The sequence below is a fragment of the Petaurus breviceps genome, unplaced genomic scaffold (assembly GCF_028583685.1).
Source record: "Petaurus breviceps papuanus isolate PSGF00001 unplaced genomic scaffold, PetGlider_PUasm1.0 90617, whole genome shotgun sequence".
Classification (NCBI taxonomy): domain Eukaryota; kingdom Metazoa; phylum Chordata; class Mammalia; order Diprotodontia; family Petauridae; genus Petaurus; species Petaurus breviceps.
Window position 1 is genome coordinate 1,320,325 of NW_027187287.1, and position 22,841 is coordinate 1,343,165.

The 22,841-nt window shown below is 37.5% G+C and overlaps 1 protein-coding gene across 4 annotated transcripts in view; it reads left to right on the top strand.

The window, feature by feature from the left end:
- Positions 1-22,841, top strand: part of CCDC57 (coiled-coil domain containing 57) — a 340,926-nt gene that overhangs the window by 53,511 nt on the left and 264,574 nt on the right. For all 4 annotated transcript variants that reach the window (XM_069063980.1, XM_069063979.1, XM_069063981.1 and 1 more), the window contains exon 3: positions 17,267-17,375. In XM_069063980.1, coding sequence (XP_068920081.1) covers positions 17,267-17,375 — 109 coding nt within the window. The remainder of the gene's footprint in view (positions 1-17,266; positions 17,376-22,841) is intronic.

Sequence of the window (22,841 nt, forward strand, 5' to 3'; positions counted from 1 at the left end):
TTTCTTGATTTGATTTTCTGCTCTTTTAAAAAATCAGATTAGTTTAGGGTTTATCACTTTTATTAGTCTTTTGTTTTATTATCATTTCTATGGTTTCCCCCAATTTTATCTATTTCCCCCCCCTCAAAATTTTTTGTATCTCCTCTTTTGTGCTTATTTTAGAGTTATTTGTTGATTTTCTACTTTTTTATAATGCATATTCAAGTTCCTTTTTCATTCATGTCCAAATCTTCATGAGCCCATTTGGAGTTTTCTTGGAAAAGATCCTGGAGTGGTTTGCCGTTTCCTTCTTCAGCTCATCTCACAGATGAAGAACTGAGGCAAACAGGGTTAAGCTACTTGCCCAGGGTCACATGACTAGTAAGTGTCCCAGGCCAGATTTGAAGTTAGGAAGAGGAGTCGTCTTCCTTTTAAAAATACATATATTTTTAATATTTTTATTATTTTTTCTCTCTTTTTTATTTTTTTGTTTACATCATTCATTTCCACAAGATTTTGAGCTACAAATTTTCTCCCCATTTTTCCCTTACCCACCACCCCAAAACAGCTATCCCATTGAATATCCCCTTCCCCAATCTGCTCTTTCCCATATCTTCCTCCATGCCCCATCCTACGTTCCAGTAGGGCACTGTGGATCTCTATGCTCCAGTGCCTTTATATCTTATTTCCCAGTAACATGTAAAATAATAATAATAATAATTATTATTATATATATATAAACATTTGATTTTAAAACTTTGAATTCCAGATCCTTTCTCTTTGTCCCTTGTCACCCACCCTTACGGGGAAGATAGACAATTCAATATAGGTTGTACGTGTGTAGCTATGCAAAACATTTCCATAGTGGATATATTGTGAAAGACTGACTGTATTTCCCTGCATCCTATCTGACCCCCCCCCCACTTGTTCTGTTCTCTACTTTGATCCTGTCCCTTTTCAAAAGTGGGTGCTTCCAACTTCACTCCCCCCAGTCTGCCCTCTCTTCCATCATCCCCTCTCTCATCCCCTTACCCCCTACTCTCCTGTAGGGTGAGATACCCTATTTAGTGTGTATGTTATTCCCTCCCTAAGCCAAATTCAATGAGAATAAGGTTGACTCATTCTCTTTTGTCTTCCTGTTTTTCCCCTCCACTATAACAGTTTTCCCTTGCCTCTTCTATATGAGATAATTTACCCCATTCTGTTTCTCCCCATCTCATCTCATTATATTCCTCTTTCACTACCTCTTAATTTCACCTTTTAAGTATCATCCCTTCCTATTCAATTGGTCCTGTGCCCTCTGTCTATGTATGCCTGTACACATATATACACACACTCACATATGTATTCATACACCCATATACCCTCCTATAATAGGCATATATATGTATGTATACATATACACACACATTTCTGTTCCTTTCAACTATTCTCATACTGAGGAAAGTTTCGTAAGTTTCAATTGTCATTTTTCGATGTAGGAATGTAATTAGTTCAACTTTGATAAGATTCTTATGATTTTTTTCCCCCATTTACCTTCTCATGCTTCTCTTGCTTCTTGTATCTGAGTGTCAGATTTTCTATTCAACTCTGGTTTTTTCATTAAGAATGCTTGAAAGTCCTCTATTTCATTGTATGACCATATTTTCCCCTGAAACATGATGTTCTATTTTGCTGGGTAGGTGATTTTTGGTTTTAATCCCAGTTCCTTTGACTTCCAGAATATCATATTCCAAGCTCTTTGATCCCTCGGTGTGGAAGCTGCCAGATCCTGTGTTATCCTGATTGTGTTTCCATAATATTCAAATTGTTTCTTCCTGGCTGCTTGTAATATTTTCTCCTTGATCTGGGAACTCTGGAACCTGGCTATAATATTCCTAGGAGTTTTGTTTTGGGATCTTTTTCAGGAGGTGATCAGTGGATTCTTTCAACCTCTATTTTGCCCTCTGGTTCTAAAACATCAGGGCAGTTTTCCTTGAGAATTTCTTGGGGGATGATTTCTAGGTTCTTTTTTTGATCACAGCTTTCCGATAGTCCAGTAATTTTTAAATTATCTCTTCTGGATCTATTTTCCAGGTCAGTTGTTTTTCCAATGAGATATTTCACATTGCCTTCTATTTTTTCATTTGTTTGGATCTGTTTAATTGTATCTTGATTTCTCATAAAATCACTAGCTTCCATTTGCTCCAATCTAATTCTGAAGGAATGATCCTCTTCAGTGAACTTTTGAGATTCTTTTTTCATTAGGCAAATTTGGCTTTTTAAGGTATTCTTCTCCTCATTGTCTTTTTGAGTCTTTTTTGCCATTTGAGTTAGTCTACTTTTTAAGGTGTTATTTTCTTCAGTTAGGTTGTTGACTCCCTTTTCATGATTTTCTTGCATCATTTTCATTTCTCTTCCCAATTTTTCCTCCACTTCTCTTATTTGGTTTTCAAAATCCTTCTTAAGCTCCTCTATGGCCTGTAACCAGTTCATATTTTTCTTGGAAGTTTTTGATACAGGAATTCTGACTTTGTTGTCTTCCTCCTGTTCCATACTTTGATCCTTTTGGTTACCAAAATAGGAGTGTAAAGTCGGGTTGCTGTGCTTCCTTTGCTTCCTTTGCTTGCTCATGTTGCCACTCAATTATTTGCCTTTTGAGCTTTTTGCCACAGTAGAATTCTGCTGCCAGAGAGGGGAGCTTTGTCCCGAATTGCTGAGGTTTCTCAGTCGCCAGAGCTATTAGTTGGCTGCCTTCTCTGAAGACTCCATGAGCTCTGGCAAACTGGTCGTGCACCTCAAGGTAATCCACTGTATACAGTGATCCAGATCCAAACAGGTTAAAGCAAGAGCTATTATCCCTCAGACTGGTCGCTTGGTCCCCCTTCAACCTTCAGGCCAGGAGCTCTGAAGCAGCCATGTGGCAGCAACTGCATGGCCACCATGCCTCAACCTCCAGGGTGCAAATGCTGGACCACATTCCCGGACTCCCAGTTCCCAAAGTTAACACTGCACTGACCTCACACTTTGTCCTTAGCATCTATGGGTTGATAATTCTAGAAACTACCACAGCTGCTGGCGATCTGAACTTCCTCCAGCCAGTGGCTGGTTGTGGCCACCTTGATGCTAAATCCTCTGGCTCACCCAGGGCTGGGTTTGGCTCCCAGAGCTCTGCTCTGGCCCTTTCCTGCCATCCTGCCAGGTTGTCTTCAGTGGGAAGTTAGTTTTTTTCTGTCATTTTGTGGGTTCTGTAGCTCCAAAGTTTGTTTTGAGTCATTTTTTACATGAATTGGAGAGGGTGGAAGTGGGAGCTGCGCAGAAGCCCTGTTTTACTCTGCCATCTTGGCTCTGCCCCTGGTATGCACAGTTTTAAAGCTCTTTGGGAATAGTTCCAAATTGCTGTTCAGAATGGTTGAATCAGTTTACAAGTCCACCAACAATACAGTAATGTCCCAGTTTTCCCACATCCCCTCCAACATCTAGCATTTTCTTTTTTTTGTCATATTGGCCAATCTGATAGGTGTGAGATGATACCTCAGAGTTGTTTTAGTTTGCATTTCTCTGATCAATAGTGATTTTAGATCATTTTTCATATGATTGTAGATAGCTTTGATTTCTTTGTCAGAAAAATGCCTGTTCATATCCTTTGGCCATTTATCAATTGGGAAATGACTTACATTTTTGTAAATTTGACTCAGTTCTCTATATATTTTAGAAATGAGGTTTTTGTCAGAGATAACTATTATAAATCCTGCCCCCCCCCCCCAGTTTTCTGCTTTTCTAATAATTTTGGTTGCATTGGTTTTGTTTGTACAAAAACTTTAGTTTTACATAATCAAAATTAACCTGTTTTTTTTTAATGCTCTCTATATTGTCTTTGGTCCTAAATTCTTCCCTTACACATAAATCTGATAGACTGTTCTGTGTTCTCTTAATTTGCTTATGATATCACCCTTTTTATGTAAATATGTATACATTTTGACCTTATCTTGGTATATGGTTTTAGATGTTGGTTTATATCTAGTTTTTGCTATACTGTTTTCAAGTTTTCCTAGCAGTTTTTGTCACAAAATAAGTTCTTATTCCAAAAGTTTAGATTTTTGGATTTATCATATGCTAGATTACTATAGTCCCATATACTGTAATGTAATATGTACCTAATCTATTCCACTAATCTACCACTCTATTTCTTAGCCAGCACCAGGTTGTTTTGAGAATTACTACTATATAATACAGTTTGAGATTTGAGAGGGCTAGACTACCTTCTTTCACTTTTTTTTCATTGGTTCCCTCAATATCCTTGAGCCTTTGTTCTTCCAGAGATGAATTTTGTGATTATTTCTCCTAGCTCTATAAAATGATTTTTCATAGTTTCATTAGTATGACAATTAATAAATAGATTAATTTAGGTAAAATTTTCATTTTTATTATATTGACTCATCCTACCCATGAGCAATTGATATTTTTCCAGTTGTTTAGATCTATTTGTGTGAAAAGTGTTTTATAGTTGTGTTCATATAGTTCTCAGGCTTGTCTTGGCAGGAAGAATCTCAAGTATTTTATACTGTCAACAGTTATCTTAAATAGAATTTCTCTTTCTATCTCTTGCTGCTGGACACTTTGTTGGTAATATATAGAAATGTTTATGATTTATGTGAGTATTTTTGTATCCTGCAACTTTGTTAAAGTTGTTAATAATTTCAAATAGTTTTTTAATTGATTCTCTGGGATTTTCTAAGTATAACATTATATCATTTGCAAAGACTAATAGTTTTGTTTCCTCATTGCCTATTCTGATTCCTTGGATTTCTTTTTCCTATTGCTATAGCTGATATTTCTAGTACAGTATAAAATAATATAGGTGATAATGGGCAGTCTTGCTTCACCCCTTATTATATTGGGAAAGCTTCTAGCTTATGCCTGCTGCTTGCTGATGGTTTTAGATAAATACTACTTATTGTTTTAAGGTAAGTTGCACTTATTCCTATGCTTGTTCTACCTCCAGTTGAGTTTTTTGGGTGATATGCTCAGAAATACCCTGGGTCCTTTGGGTTCCTGCCCCACTCTTTGCCTTCCTAAGTCACCCCCTCTTGTTCTTTGAGATTCAGAACTCTTGAGTCTTAAGGACCCTCTCTAATGTTTCAGAACTGAATGTTAGGGACATCAGAGCTCCTCAGCCTGGGCAGTCTGAACACTGTGCTGATTGTTTCCCAGACTTTCTGTGCTTACCATTATGTGGTAATGGTTTCTCAGAGGAACTCTCTACTCTTGCTGCCTAGAGGCAGTGAGCGTTGCAGGTTACAACATGTTCCTGGAGGGTTAGGTGGGAAGGAGGGATTCCTTGCAGTGTTGCTGCCTCTGCTGACAGTTCTACTTATTTGCTTGTGGACTTTGGGTTGTTTTTTTTTTTTTGCAGTTTTGCAGTTTTGCAATGGGAGAAGTCTCAATTGATTTCTTGATTATTATTCAATCTAGCTCAACCTTTAGGGTTTTTCTAGAGTAAATATATAGTAGCTGGGCAGTCTTTTTTCCCAATTTAGGTTAGAAGTCTGTTTCTTAGTGCTCATGTTATGTGAACCACGAAGACTTTTGTTATCAGTTTAATGATGTTTGATTTCATCCAGTTTAGCGTTCTGTAGAGCCACCTTGTGGCTAGATAATTGAACTACAACTGTTGTTTCAAACTTTCTACTTGTGAATGACCCTCACATAGGAATCGTAGTATCATTAGAGCAAGAGCTGGAGCATTTGATCACTAGAGCCCTCCTACGGTAGTTCAGCAGCTGTCTCCAGAACAACTGGAGACCTGCCCACTGAGGCTGAGATGTGTTACTGATCTATTTGAACTGGAACTGAAAAGACTTTTCCCCATAAAAACAATATTATAAATAAGGATTAGATTCTATAATTGAGTTACATAGTGAGTTAAACAGACTTTTTGCATTAACCTGGATACTTAATCCTCTTTCTAAACTTTTTTCCCCCTTGTGTTCCAAATTCCAAGCAACTGACTTTTGATTGATCTTTTGGAATGCAACCTGTTTATAGGTTGGGATTACTTATATTATTCTTTTAAGTGTGAATGTGATTTGCTGATGACTTCCCAGTCCTTAGACTGCTAAGAGGCTTATAATGTCATCCATTATTAGTTCCTAAACCTATATGAGACGATCAAGAGAAGGTGGCTCACTAAGATATCTTTGTGCTACTCTCTTTAAAAAGCAGGTAAAGCTATTTTGTCTATATCCATTTAGGTAACTGCAGACATGTTTTGGGGTCAGTGATTACATTCCAGTGTTTAATTTGAATAAGATAACATAAGGAAAAGTTGTACTCATATACTTTGTCCCTAGCTATTTATTTCCATGACTTTTTACATCTTCATAGTCTACTCAATATTTTCCTAATCCTTTTTTTAAATGTTTTTTAAAATTATGAAAAAAATAATCAACAAACATGAATGTTCCCATATACAAAGGATGGAAAAAGAAGACTATATACAGTTTATTTTTAAAAATTAAATATTATACCAATTGCTAGTACTAACATTGCTCTACTTCTCTTTCTTCTGAATTTCCATCTCTCTTTTTGTGTGTTTTTAAATGTTTAATTGATGCTCTTTTCTTTTGTATTACATAACTATCATTTATAATTACGCTCTTCCCCAAAACAAAAGCCTCTATTTTAATACACATAGTCACACAAAACAGATTGTATTGTATGATGTCTGTCAGAAAGCATGTTGTGCTTATTAAAAATGTATTTAGTATTTTATTTTTCCCACTTATATATAAAAAACAATTTTTAACATTCGTTTTTAAAGCTTTGATTTCCAAATTTTCTCTCTTCTTCTCTCCCCTCCTCCATCCTCACCACCACCCACTTGAGAAGGCGAACAATTCCATATAGTTTATACATGTGTAGTCATACAAAACATTTCTATATTAGTAATGTTGTGGAAGAAAACATAGACCAAAAAAATCCCCTCAAGAAATATAAAGAAAAGGGGCAGTTAGGTGGTGCAGTGAATAGAGTACCAGCCCTGGAGTCAGGAGGACCTGAGTTCAAATCTAGCCTCAGACACTTGACACTTAGTAGCTGTGTGACCTTGGCCAAGTCACTTAACCCTAATTGCCTTGATTTCCCCCCTCAAAAAAAAGAAATATAAAGAAAGAAAAGAAAGAAAGAAGCATACTTTACAAGAAGTATGCTTCAATCTGTATTCAGACATCATCAGTTCTTTCTCTGGGAGTGTATAGCATTTTTCATCATAAGTCCTTTAGAGTTGTCTTAGATCGTTGTATTGCTGAGAATAGCTAAGTCATTAACAGCTGATCATCTTATGGTATTGCTATTACTTTGTACACAGTACATTTTACTTTGCATTAGCTCATATAAGTCTTTCCAGGTTTTTCTGAGAGCATCCTGCTCATCATTTCTTATAGCATAGTAGTATTCCATCATAATTATATACAAAAATTTGTTGAGCCATTCCCCAGTTGATGGGCATCCCCTCAATTTCCAGTTCTTTGCCCCCAGAAAAAGAGCTACTATACATATTTTTGTACATATAGGTCCTTTTCCTTTTGGTTTTTTATCTCTTTTGGGATGCAGACCTGGTATGGCATTGCTAGGTCAAAGGGTATGCTTGGTTTTGAGTATGCTTCCAAATTGCTCTGTAGAAGGGTTGAATAAGTTCACACCTCCACCAATTGTGCATTAATATGTTATTTTCCTCACATCCCCTCCAACATTTATCATTTACCTTTTATGAACTATTAGCCAATCTAATAGATATGAAGTGGTATCTCAGAATTTTTTAAATTTTAATTTCTCCAGTCATTAGTGGGTTAGAATTTTTTTTTCATGACTGTAGGTAGATAGCTTTGATTATTTCATTGAAAGCTGATCATACCCTTTGATCATTTATCAATTGGGGAATGGCTCTCATTTTTATAAATTTGACTCAGTTCTCTATATGTTTGAGAAATGAGGCCTTTGTCAGAGAAACTTGTTTCAGGATTTTTTTTCACAGTTACTGTTGCTAACTGTATTTCCCTCCATCCTATTGCGCCCCCCCCTCATTTATTCTATTCTCTCTCTTCTTTCACCCTGTCCTTCATCAAAACTGTTTTGTTTCTGACTACCCTTTTCCCCAATCTGCCCTCCCTCCTAAAACCCCTCCCCCCTTTCCTTATCACCTTCCCCTCCTACTTTCCTGTAGGTTAAGATTTCTATACCCAATTGAGTGTGTATGCTATTTCCTCTTTGAGCCACTTTTTATGAGAGTAAGGTTTGCTCACTTCCCCTCACCTCCCGCCTTTTCCCTTTCATTGTAAAAGCTTTTTCTTGCCTCCTTTATGTGAGGTAATTTACCTCATTCTACCTCTCCCTTTCTCTTTTTCCAATATATTCCTCTGACTCCTTAGTTTTATTTGTTTAGATATCATCCCTTCATATTCAGCTCACACCTCTGCCCTCAGTCTATATATACTCCTAATTACCCTAATAATGAGAAAGTCTTAGCGTTACAAATATCTTCCCATGTAGGAATGTAAACAGTTTAAACTTATATAAGTCCTTTATGATTTCCTTTTCCTTTTTACCTTTTTATACTTCTCTTTAGTCTTGAATTGAAAGTCAGATTTTCTTTTTTTTTCTTTTTTTCAAGGTTTTAAGACAGGCATTTTATTTTATTTTTTAAATTTATAATTTATTTATTTTTAGTTTTCAACATTCATTTCCACAAGATTTTAAGTTACAAATTTTCTTCTCATCTCTTCCCTATCTAATGAGATACTCCCCACCCCAAGATGGCAAGCATACTGAATACACCTTCCCCCAATCTGCTCTCTCTTATATCCTCCCTATGACCCCCCCTTACTTTCTTGTGGGGCAAGATGGATTGCTATACCCCATTGCCTGTACATCTTATTTCCTGGTTGCATGTAAAAACATTTTTTTTTAACATTTGTTTTGAAAACTTTTGAGTTCAAGATTCTCTCCCTTCTCCCCTCCTCACTCACCCCTACTGGCAAGACAAGCAATTCAATATAGGTTATATATGTATAGTTATGCAAAACATTTCCATAGTAGTTATATTGTGAAAGACTTAGCTGTATCTCCCTCCATCCTATCCCGTCCTCCATTTATTCTGTTTTCTCCTTTGACCCCGAACCTTTTCAAAAGTGTTTGCTTCTAACTACCCTCTCCCTCAATCTGCCCTCCCCTCTATCATCCCCTCTCTTATTCCCTTCGCCCCTACTTTCCTGTAGGATATGATACCCAATTGAGTGTGTATGTTATTCCCTCCTGAAGCCAAATCCAATGAGAGTAAGGTTAACTCATTCCCTTTCACCTTCCTGCTCTTCTCTATTGTAACAGCCTTCTCCTGCCTCCTTTATGTGAGATGATCCACCCCATTCTATTTCTCCCCCTCTCCTCCCAATATATTCCTCTCTCACCTCTTAATTTTTAGGTATCATCCCTTTACATTCAGCTCACCCTGTGCATTCTAAGTATACATGTATACACATATATACACACATATATACATATAGACACATGCACCCACCTATACATACATATATATGTACACACACACACACACACATATATATATATACACATATATATTTCCTTCAGCTATCCTCATACTGAGAAAAGTCTCATGAGTTACAAATATCGTCTTTCCGTGTAGGAATATAAATAGTTCAACTTAAATAAGTTCATTATGATTTCCCTATCCTGTTTATCTTTTCATGCTTCTCTTGCTTCTTGTATTTGAAAGTCAAATTTTCTGTTCAGCTCTGTTCTTTTCATCAAGAATGATTGAAAGTCCTCTATTTCACTGAATATCTATATTTTCCCCTGAAGTATTATACGCAGTTTTGCTGGGTAGGTGAATCTTGGTGTTAATCCTAGCTCCCTTGGCCTCTGAAATATCATATTACAACCCCTTAATGTAGAAGCTGCTGTTATCCTAATTGTTTTTCCACAATACTCAAATTGTTTTTTTCTGACGCCTTACAATATTTTCTACTTGACCTGGGAACTCTGAAATTTGTCTATAATATTCCTAGGAGTTTTCTTTTTGGGATCTTTTTCAAGAGGTGATAAGTGAATTCTTCCAATTTTTATTTTGCCCTCTGGTTTAGAATGTCAGGGCAGTTTTCCTTGATTTCTTTTTTTTATCAGTTATTTGTTGTTTATTCAGTATTTAGGGTTAGGATGACACTTGAGGAATTGGTTGCATCATTATACATATATAGATCCTTTTATATAATGTAGAAATTTACAACTATTGATATATATATATATATATATATACATATAAACAAAATCAGATCCTCTGGAAATGTGACATATGGGGCTATGCTGTAGAGCACTAATGGAGGGGAGCACAAAGGTAATCAATGCATCAATAAAGAATTACTATTGTATGGTGTTTTTTATCCAGGAGTGTTGTCTTCTGGACTTATGGGAACCTGTAGCACCTGCATACAAGGCAGGTGGTTTATATACCTGTGGGGTGCTGACTCTGCTTGACACCAGCTAATGAGACTACACAAGTCATATCCAGCATCATATGCAAACAACAACAGGGTTTAACCAATAGTCACACTGTACTATTCCCCATTTCTAATTTTAGGAAGAGACTAGAGTGTGTTCTCAGGTTTTACATTTTTTTTTTTGCAGGGTGGAAGGCAGGGCAGTTGGGTTTAAGTGACTTGCCCAAGGTCACACGGCTAATAAGTTTTAAATTTCTGAGGCCGGATTTGAACTCAGGTCCTCTTGACTCCAGGGCCAGTGCTCTATTCACTGTGACACCTAGCTGCCCCCAACAGGTTTTACATTTTTGATGTTCAATCACTAATGAGAGGAAGGATTTGACCTATTTGAAAAGCACATCATATATAACCCCTTAACCAGTGTCATGTTCTCTTGATGGCAGCACCTTAAAAGGTTTTAAAGTTGCAGCTCCTTCTGGATTCCTGAAAGAGTATCTGCACTCTTCTTTAAATGGTTCTCCTCTGGATTCAGGTTTACCTTCACCACATCTGAAATGCCATTCCGCTCCAAGATACATGGGAAACTAAGGAAGACATCTTAATTAATGCCATATAGGCCCTTAATCATGGTGGAAATTGGATGCACTCTCCCAAAGATTCTTCATAATGTTTGCTGCCACATCTGCCACAGATAAGCCAGTGGCCCACGAAGTGTAGCCCTTCAGCTTGTTCACCTCATAAGCACTTTTAACTACCTGTTTATAATCATCTTTCCAATTCTCTGAATCAACATCAGTTCCTATTTGAAGATGAGGATTCTTCAGAGACATACCAGCAAGAGTCACACCACTACACACAGGAACACTGGAGTCTCCATGTTCCCCAAGGATCCATCTGCAACATCTTGAAGAATGGACACCAAGTCTTTCCCCGATTAGGTTACAGAAACAGTCAGAATCCAGATTGCAACCACTTCCAATAACACAGTTTTTAGAGAGGCCACTTAGCTTCCAGGCCTCATATGTTAAAATATCCACTGGATTAGAAACAATAAGCAGCTTGTAATTAGGGCTGTATTTAACAATATTGGGAATGATGAATTTAAAGATATTCACATGATGCTGGACCAAATTAAGGTGACTTTCTCCTTCTTGTTGATGTGCCCCAACTGTAACAATGACCAGGACCAGTTTTGAGTTTGCAGTTACATTGTATTCTTTGCCAGAAACATCCTTTGGTGTTTTGAGGAAAAGGCTGCCATGTTGGAGATCCATCATCTCTCTCTCTTAAATTTATCTTCTTTTACATCAACTAAGGCAAGTTCATTAGCCAAATCTTTTTTTTAAGATACTGAAGACACATGCTATGCCAACTCCACCAACCCCAACAACAGTGATCTTGTTCTGAGGAACCTGTTCTTCTTTTAGGAGATTCAAAATCAGCTGAACCTTAACAGTAGATGCCATTTTGGAGTATATCAAGGTTGCTGGCATGTTGCTGCAAAAGTTCTGAGTTATATGTGAGACTGCTGCTCCCAGAATCTCATCGATAATTTCTTGAAAGATGATGTCTAGCTCTCTCTCTTTTTTTTTTTTGAAGAGGGGAAGGCAGGCCAATTGGGGTTAAATGATTTGTCCAAGGTCACACAGCTAGTTAAGTGTTATGTGTCTGAGATGGGATTTGAACTTAGGTTCTCCTGATTCTAGGACTGGTGCTGTATTCACTGTGCCACTTATCTGCCCATACATTCTTTTTTTGATCATGGCTTCAAGTAGTCCAATAATTATTGAATTATCTCTTCTGGATCTTTTTTCTAGGTCAGTTGCTTTTCCAATGAGACATTTCACATTGTCTTCCATTTTTCATTATTTTGTTTTATTGTTTCTTGATTTTTCATAAAGTCATTAGCTTCCACTTGCTCAATTCTAATTTTTAAGGCATTATTTTCTTTAGCGTTCCTTTGGATTTTCTTTTCCATTTGTCTCATTCTGCTCTTTAAGGCATTCTTCTCTTTATTGGCTTTTTTGTACATCTTTTACCATTTGCCCTACTCTATCTTTTGAGGTGTTATTTTCTTCGTTTTTTTTTTCTCATTTACCAAAGTGTTGACTCTTTTCTCATTATTTTTTGCACCTCTCTTATTTCTCTTCCCAATTTTTCCTCTATCTCTTTTCCATGGCCTGAAACCAATTCATATTTTTCTTGGAGGCTTTGGATGTAGTAGCTTTGACTTTGTTGTCTTCTTCTGAGTGTGTGTATTTTGATCTTCCCTGTCACCATAGTAACTCTTTAGTCAGGATTTTTTTCTGTTGTTAGCTCATTTCCCTAGTCTATTACTTGAATTAAAAAAAAATTATTTATATATTTATTTTTAATTTTCAGCATTCATTTCCACAAGATTTTGAGTTACAATCTTTTTCTCCCTGTCTTTCCCCTACCCCCACCCCAAAATAGCAAGCTTGCTGAATACCCCCTTACCCAATCTATATCTCCCCTATACATCCTTCCCCATCACCCTGCTAACTTTCTAGTAGGGCAGGATGGGTTTCTATACCCCAGTACCTGTATATCTTATTTCCCAGTTTTTTTGCATGTAAAAAACAAATTTTTAAACATTTGTTTTTAAAACTTTGAATTCCAGATTTTTTCCCTTCTTCCTTCCTCACCCACCCCCGCTGTGAAGATAAGCAATTCAATATAGGTTGTACATGTGTAGTTACCCAAATCATCTCCATAGTTGTTATATTGTGAAAGACTAACTATATTTCCCTCCCTCCTATCCTGCCCCCTACTTAATCTGTTTTTTCCTTTGACCTTATCCCTTTTAAAAAATGTTTGCTTCTAACTACCCTTTCCCCAATCTGCCCTTCTCTCTATCATTCCTCCTCTCATTCCCTTTGCCCCACCACTTTCCTGTAGGGTAAGATACCCAATTGAAAGTGTATGTTATTCTCTCCATGTATATTGCCTTCTATTTTTTCATTTGTTTGGATCTGTTTTATAGTATCTTAAATTCTCATAAGGTCATTAGCTTCCATGTGCTCCAGTCTAATTTTGAAGCAATTATTCTCTTCAGTGAGTTTTTGAAATTCCTTTTCCATCTGGCAAATTTGGTTTTTTAAGGCATTCTTCTTCTCATTGGTTTTTTGGGCCTCTTTTACCATTTTATTTAGTCCATTTTTTAAGGTGTTATTTTCTTCAGTATTTTTGGGGGGTCTTCTTTAGCAGTCTGTTGACTAGTTTTTCATGATTTTCTTGCGTCATTCTCATTTCTCTTCTCAGTTTTCCCCCCGCTTCTCTTACTTGATTTTCAAAATCCTTCTTGAGCTCCTCCATGGCCTGTAACCAATTGATATTTTTCTTGGAGGCTTTTGATGCAGGAGTTCTGACTTTGCTGTTTTCCTCCCACTTCATGCCTTGATTATTTTTGTCCCCAGAAAAGGATTCTGTTGTCTCTCTGTGCTTCCATTGTTTGCTCATATTGCCAGCCAGTTACTTGACTTTTAGCTCTTTGCCATGGCAGAACTCTTCTTTCAGAATGAAGAGAGCTATGTCCCAAATCACTGGGGTTTTCACAGCTGCTGGAGCTATTAGGAGGGCCCCCTCTTTACAGCCCCCACAAGCTCTGGCTCACTGGTCACACACCTTAGGACCACCACCCAAGGCTGTGATCCAGATCCAAGCAAATTAAAGCAAGAGTGATTACCCTCTGAATGGTTGCTTGGTCCCCCCATGATCTACAGGCCAGGAGCTCAGGAATCAGCTATGCAGCAGTAGCTGCAGGCTGCCTGTAGTGGCAAGCACCCCAGCATCCCCAGGGTGTCTGCCAACACAGGTTCTTAGATCTGCTTTGCTAAAAGAAAGCAACTCAAAATGGGTTAACAAGCTTACTTTATCAATCAGACATATATTGTTTACCTAGTTCAGGGGGAAAAGGTCAGCACCCCAAACTTCTGAATATACAGAGGTTATAAGCATAAGTTACAAGAACATTTCAGCAGACAGGCTTCCAAACTGTCCAACAATTACATATATCCATGCCTAATCACAGTTACCAGAGAGGGAAGCATCAACATCTGGGTTTTCAAAGCAGGGGGACTCTCAACAATGGCTGCCCAAAGTCTCATCTGGTCAAATCACACAACACTTCACAAAGTGAGCCCCAAAGGAAAGCCTCCCATCGGGGCTTATATAGCCTTCTCCTGGCTCAGATAATGTAACAACCTTCTTGACACACTGGCCAATCACAAAGTATTTCCTGAAAAACAAGCCTCCTACCACAGGCTCCAGGTGCACTTAAGCCTAGGGGCAGAGAAGATCTTATAAATTTACATTCCCATTACACTGCTGCACCTCTGGCTGCTTCTCACCCCAGGGGCAGGGGGCTCTTCAGTTCCCCCTGTTCCAACAGATTTCTGCAGTGACCTTTTACTTTGTCTTTGGCATTTATGGGTTGAGAAGTCTGGAAACCACCACAGCTACTGATGATTCACTCTCCTGAAGTCTGCTCTGGAGGCCACTGGTCGGGGCCTCCCTGGGGCTGGAACTGTGGCTCATGCCAGACTGCACTTGGCTCCCAGCTCTGTGCAATAGACCCTTCCTGTCTCCCTGCTGGGCTGCTTTCAGCAGATTTGTGGATTCTGTAGCTCTGAAGTTTCTTTAGAGTAATTTTTTTATCTGTATTGGAAATGATTGGAGTGGGATCCCATGCCAAGTTTGCACTTCTACTCCGCCATCTTGGCTCCACCTCCTATTACTTGACTCTTAATTGTTGTTAAAGTAGGGCTTTACTTTCAGTGTGGAGGGTGCACTGCCCCAACTTCAAGGGTTTTGTGCAGCTGTTTTCAGAGACACTTCTAGGGACCTATAAGTTTTTAGTTCTTCCAGGGTGGTAAGATCTAAGGAGAGGTGTTTTCTACTCTCCCAACCTGTGCTCTGGTCTGTGAGTCTGACCACAAGGACTCTTTTCTGCCTTAGAACTGTGAGAGGAGGGTTTCTCTTCCACCACGGCTGCAAGCTCTGGTGTGCTAGTGCTCTTCCTCACCCTGGGACTGCCATCCAGGACTACAGCTCGGAACTGAGTATTGGCAAAGCAACTGAGTCCTGCCTCAGTGTTAGCAAAAAGAACCCTATAATCTTCTTGTGCCCAGTTGTTCGACCCCCTTACCTTCTGTGGGTTGCTGCCACTGTGGGTTTAATGGTTCCCAAGGCCTGCTCCTGGTTTTCTGGGGATGAGTCTGTGCTGGCAGAGTCTGTGCTGGCAAAGTCTGTGCTGGACGGTGCTCCACTCTCACCCAGGTGTGACAGATCTTTCCTGCTGATCATCTAATTTGTCTTTATCTGGGAAGTTATTTTTACCCTGTCCTTTTTGAGTTCTGCTGCTCCAGGAAGTGTTTGGGATTTTAGGAGGATTTCAGGTGAGTCCCTGCCTTTTCTCTGCCATCTTAGCTCCACCTTTAGAAAAACATATAAATACTTTATCATGTTAATTATTCTCTACTTATTTCACTCTGCATCAGTTCATACAAGTTTTCCCAAGTTTCTCTGAATCTGTAGCTTTCATTATTTTTTTTTTAAGCAATTGGGGTTAAGTAACTTGCTCAAGGTTACACGGCCAGTTATTATTTCTGGGTGTGGTGCTAAGTATCTGAGCCCAGATTTGATTCAGGTCATCCTGACACTGGAGCCGGTGCTCTTACTTGCTGAGCCATCTGGCCGCCCCTAAGCAATTGGGTTTGAGTAACTTGCTCTAGGTTATGAGGCCAGGTGTTTCTGGGTGGATGCTAAGTGTCTGAGCCCGGATTTGATCCCAGGTCATCCCCAGGTCATCCCGACACCGGAGCTGGCGCTCTCACTGTACTACCTGGCCACCCCCATTATTTTTTACAATTATGTTCATATACCACAATTTATCCAGTCATTCCCTAATTGATGGTTACCTTTTTTTTTCCATTTCTTTGCTACAGTGAAGTGTTCTGTAAATATTTTTGTATATATGCATCCTTTTCTTTCATCTCTTCAGTTTATATACCTAATAGAAGTATCTCTGGGATAAACAATATGCAAAATTTAGTGACTTTTTGTGTAGTTCCAAATTGCTTTCCAGAATGGTTGAACCCTTTTACAGCTCTGTTAATTGTTACATTAATTTTCTTGTCCTCCTACATTCTCTCCAACAATTATCATTTTCCATTTTTGTCAATCTATTGGGTGGAATTAGCATTTTTCTAATTATTAGTGATTTAGAACATTTTTTCCACATATTTGTTGATAGCTTGCATTTCTTTCCTTGAGAATTGCCTATTTATATCCTTTGACCATTTTATCTATTGATTATCTCTTGTTTTTATGTATTTGAACCAGTTCCCTTTATATCTTAGATTTTAGACCTTATTACAGAAATTTGCTACAACAGTTTACTAATTCTCATAAAACATACTCAATTCAGCAAGCATTTATTAAGCATTACTTTGTGTGTGTGTGTATATGCATATATATGCATATATATATATATACATACATATGTATTCTCTGTCTAGCAAGATATCTATCTGTCTAAGGCTGTAAACTCCTATGAGTTTGGGACTGTCTATTCTAAGCTTTTTATAGCTATTTTTGTATATAAAATATGTATATAGCATATGCATATATATGAAATACATTTAAATGCTTAATAAGTTAAAAGAAAAAAACCTTTCAACAAACTCTCTGAGACATAAATTTTAGTAAAAATACTAGGAAAGCCTTTGTGTCTATCTCTTGCTTAAATTTTCTTTTATTGATATATTTTCTTGTAGCAACAAAAACTGTGAAATTGACCACCATCGAGAACAATATGAAAAGTTGAAGTGGCAGTTGGAAAGAAAGCTCCAAGAATTGGATGGTGAACTTGCTTTGCAGAAACAGGTATGATATATTTGGAAGCCTTTTCTGCTGCTTTCAGACCACCGGGGCTAGCTAGACTTTGAGCCAGTTGGGTTATTTTATTTTATTTGAATTGATATATTTCCACAGCCTATTGATTCAATTTGAAATAATATTATATTATTTTATTTGAGGCAGTTGGGGTTAAGTAACTTGCCCAGGGTCACACAGCCACTGTGCATCGGAGACCAAATTTGAACTCAGGTCCTCCTGACTCCAGGGTCCTTGCACTATCAACTGTGCTACCTAGCTGTCTACTTTGAGGCTATTATTTAAAAGTCCCAGGTTGAGGAAGAGGAAATTGGGAGTTTTTCCAAACACAGATTATGTCTCTGGCTATTAAGGTGGAATTGTTTACATAAGTTATCATTGCCTAAAAAATCTAAAGAGGAATAAAATTAGTGTATTTGGGAATCCAGCATATATTACATTAATATCTCTAGAAATCTATCAGAGTACTTCATTCTTCGATACTGAATAAATCTAAGAGTCCCTTAATCAATGACTTGGGAGAAATATAAAGTAGCAAATACCATTCCAGTCCCCTCCAACACCACTTGACTCTAAAATAGGAAAATTTTCAGCTTATTTTAAATTCTTCTAGCTGAATCTCTCTTAACAGACACCAATCAATACATAAATATTGTTGTAATTCTAAATATAGATTTGTTAATTGACAAGTACTGCCCCGAATCAGCAAATGTTCTTGCTTTTTGAAATTCTTGGCTCTAACATCTGTGAAATCCTAGCCCTGCTAAGGAAAAAGTCTAAAGCAGAGGTGTCAGACCCACGGCCTATTGATCAGTAACTCCAGAGTGGAGCCTGAACCATACTGAAATTAATATTTAACAAATACATAAATATTTAACAAAATAATAAAAATACAGTAGAACCTAGATAATGTTAATATGTAATTTCCTAAGTCAATATATATCCTGCAGGGATCCTTATGTGCAGGTAAGTAGATCCTTTTTCTATTTGAGTTTGACATTACTGGTCTGAAGGACACAAATACTATTCCTAAAAATTGAGGACTAGATTACCAAATTCATAGGGTACTGGACATGTTCTAGGTGAAAAGATAGTATATTACTTTTGCTCACTACTGACTTCAGGGAGATGGAAAGTGGTAGCACTTATCTGGCTACCTGCATTAGATTCAAGATAATCGTGTCCAAAGAATAGCCTTGTTCTCTCAAATAAACGCAAATTTCTTAGAAGTCATCTTTTTGAATGTTGTAACATGAGGAAAATATACAATTCGTTATGTATTCATAGGCACATAGGATCAATTTTGAACTTGAAAGGGCATTAGAGATTATCCCATACAAACCTCATTTTACAGATAAGGAAACTTAGACCTAGAAAGGTAAAATTATTTTATTTGCCCATGACCACATAGGTAGTAACAGAATTACAATTTGAATCCAAATACTCTTCACACTCAGTGCTCTTTTTATTATACCCCATTCATTCAGAAAACATTATTGAGCTCTTACTATGCAAGGTGTAATTAGGTACCTGGGAGAGGCAGGATGGGGAGAAAAGGGAGGGGGGAGGATATACAAAAAAGAATAATGTATAACCTTCCCCCTTCATGGAGTTTGTGGCCTAGTGGAGAAGATGAGACATGTATACAGATAAGTATAAAGTAACACGAAATTTGAAAGTGCAAGTTATTAAAAAATCATTTTAGTTTACACAACAAAGAGGTTATTTTTAGCTGAGGGTGTTTGGAAGGTTTTGTGAAGGAGGCATCATTTGTTTTGAACCTTTAGGCTTGAGTTGGAAACATATAGATGGAACCCTTAGGACAAGGGAAGCCCACACAGTTTTATGTTTATTTTGTTATGCTATTATTATTTCAATTCTCTTTTATTCATTGTGTTAATATATTGTATATTGTAGAACCACACCTGGATATTAGTGGGTAATGTAGCAAAATAGTGGGTCTGTTTTCTTCTTCTTAAGATGATACATTTAAATGTTACAAAATCCCTTACAATTTTTCCTTAAAGCCTGAGAAAAGAAAACATAGTAAACATTACAAGTGGAAAATTCCATGTATTATATTTGGTCAGTTAAAAAAAAAAGTACATGTATTTTTGGTAGTTTTTAAAAGATTCTTCACATTTTATTGATGCTTTTGGTTTTTACATCATAAGTCATTTCCTAATATGCTCCCTTTTTTATCTTTCCTCCCTTTCAGTGAACCTTTCCTTGTAACAAGGAACAATAGTTAAGGGAAATAAGCCAACATAATGACTTAGTCTAATAACAGATACAGTATTCTGCACTCATTCTCCCATTCATTCTCAACATTTTCCATTGGAAAGAGAGAGGCACATTTCTTCATTTCCTCTCTTAGACCCAGGATTAATTACTACAGACATAACTTTCAACTTTATTTCTTTTAATTAAATTAAATTTTATTTTTAGCTTCAAATTTTCTCCCTCCCTCTCACTCCTCTCCTACCAATTGAGAAAACAAGAAATACACTATCCATTATACATATTAAGTCATACAAAACTTATATCCGTATTAGCTATATTTCAGCTTTATGTCAATGTTCTTTTCATTTACATTATTGTAGCTGCTGTGTACATTATTTTCCTGATTTTGTATATTTCATTGTGCATCAATTCATAGAAGTCTGTAAGTAAGATTTACTGAAATGGCTTTTACCTAAAGGACAAGGCAAGGCATAGAAGTATTATATTTCTTTTGTTTTGCTGCTATTACCCAAGACTACCTGAAGTAGCCTTGTATGTACAGTGTTTTCCATATTTTTCTCATTTTGCTCTTGGGGAGAAGTAGACTCTGACTTAAGGTATTGAGAAAAAATGGCAGCACATTCTTGTGAGGGATTAACTTTGCCAGATATGGCTTTTTTTCCCCTCCCAACTTAGGTACTGCATCACATTGTTACCTATGGAAAATTATTTATCTTCTCCATGTGCTTTTCCATCTGCAAAATGAGATTATAGGCAGGTTCTGAGTTTTTGAAAGAGTGTTAAATTTGGGGATCAGGAAGACCTGATTGAAAATCCAATCTTTGTTATCAGTATGACCATAGACAAACAATTTGACCTCTTTACACCTCAAATTCCTTATCTGTAAAGTGAATTTAACCATAAGGTGGCATTGATAACTATTGATCTTATCCTGTTCATCAACAAAGATCTAGCCATGAGAGTCCTATGTTCACCTTGTCCTAGCACTTTGTTGTCTTACACAAGATAAATGGATACGTTAATGTTTATAGTTCTCTAAGTCAAATACCTTTTATCTCTTAACTCTGCTTCCCTCTGTGGGGCAGAACTAACTTTTTATTAAGGGTTATATGGATTTGTGAATTTACCCAAACAGAATAATAACAATTAATATATAATTTAGATTTACACAATCGTTAGTATATCTTATTTGATCCTCATAATAGCCCTGTGAGATGGCTGATATTTTTCTATGGATCTTAAGTCTTCCTGACTCTCCAATACAACTTTATCCACTGCATCATGCTGCCTCCTCAGAACAGCTTTCCAGTTCCCATACTACTGACTCAACCAAACTTTACCTTCTTCTTTAACTTGCTATAGTTCAGTGAGCCCTAGTCCTGTGCCCTTGGCATAATGGAGTCACAGAAGCAGCCAAGCATGCCTGGATACCACATGCAGCATTTACTCTTAGCATAGACTAGATCAGTCAGCAAGGAACAAGCATTTATTCATTCCTTATTCTGTGACAGTCACTGTACTAAGTACTGAGGGACAAAAGGGCAAAAAATAGTCCTTGCCCTCAAGAAGCTTACAATCTGATGGGGAAGGCAACATATAAACAACTATGTACAAATAAGATATATGCAAGATAAACTGGAGATTTCAGAGTTGGAAGGCACTAACTAGGATATGGAGACAAAAAGTGAGAGCATGGGGCGGCCAGATAGCACAGCGAGTAAGAGCACCGGCCCCAGTGTTGGGATGACATGGGAATCGATTCCTGGGCTTAGACACTTAGTACCCCCCTCAGAAACACCTGGCTGTGTAACCTTGAGCAAGTTACTTAACCCCAATTGCTTAAAAAAAAAGTGAGAGCATTCCAGTTAAGGGGGATAGCCTGTGAAAATGGTCTTGTGTAATAAACAACAAGAAGGTCAGTGTTACTGGATGGTGGAATACATAGAGGAAAGTAGAATGTAAGAAGACTGGAAAGGTTGGACTAGGATAAATTATGCAGGGCTTTAAAAGCCAAATTGAAGTTTTTATATTTAACTCTGGAGTTCATAGGGAACCACTGGAATTTACTGAATTAAAGTGTGACATAGTTAGACTTAGGCTTTAGGAAGCTCATTTTGGCAACTGAGTGGAGGATGTCCTGGAATAAGGAGAGAATTGAGACAGGGAGACCAACCAATAGCCTATTATAACTCTAGGTATGAAGTGATAAGGGCCTGCATTAGAATCAGAGGAGAGAAGAGAGTGTATATGAAGAGATATTGTAAAGGTAACAGTTTGGATATGAGGAATGACAGAGAAGTAAGGAATCAAGAATAACACCTGAAAGGATGGTGGTGTCCTCACTACTAATGGTTGTTTTCCTTCTTTCTTAAAGAGGATCAAAATGACATTACTATGTTGGGGTTAAAGTACAGTGTGCCTCACTGTAGCTGATCATACCAATATGAGCTTGGAAGGAGCCACCACATGTTCGGCACAAAAATTCCCTATGAATATTTGGAGTAGAGATGTCTCTAAATTTATGAATCTAACATTTCTTTTGAGCTACTAAAATTCTGCTTGGCTCATAGAGCCAAACAGAATTTTTGATGCCAGTACATCATGCCAGGCAGTCTTCTGCCTGTGTCTCCCATGTCTCACAATCAATTCCAGAGTTCTTCAGAGTGTCCTTGTATTGCTTTTTCTGACTTCCACATGAGTGCTTGCCATTTCCTTTTTTCTCATTCTCTTCTTAACTCTGAAGTCTGACTTCTAATTTTATCATTCAACTGAAACTGCTCTCTCCAAAGGTTCCTCGTGAGACAGGGGTGAAAGAAGAGATAATGGGAGAAAGCATCTGAGTAATATGAGATGACAAAAGTGAAAAAAAAATTCTCAGCAAATATCCTCAATTTTTTTTATTGAGGGGGGAAGGCATGGCAGTTGGAGTTAAGTGACTTGCCCAAGGTCACACAGCTAGTAAGTAAGTAAGAGATCAGATTTGAGCTCAGGTCCTCCTGACTCCAAGGCTGGTGCTCTATTCACTGTACCACTTAGCTGCCCCCTCACTTAAAAAAAAAAGTATTTACTTACTTATTTTTGCTTTTTGGAGGGGGGAGGGCAGGGCAGTTGGGGTTAAGTGACTTGCTCAAGGTCACATGACTAGTAAGTATTACATGTCTGAGGCCAGATTTGAACTCAGGTCCTTTTTTTTTCTTTTTGGAGGGCAGTTGG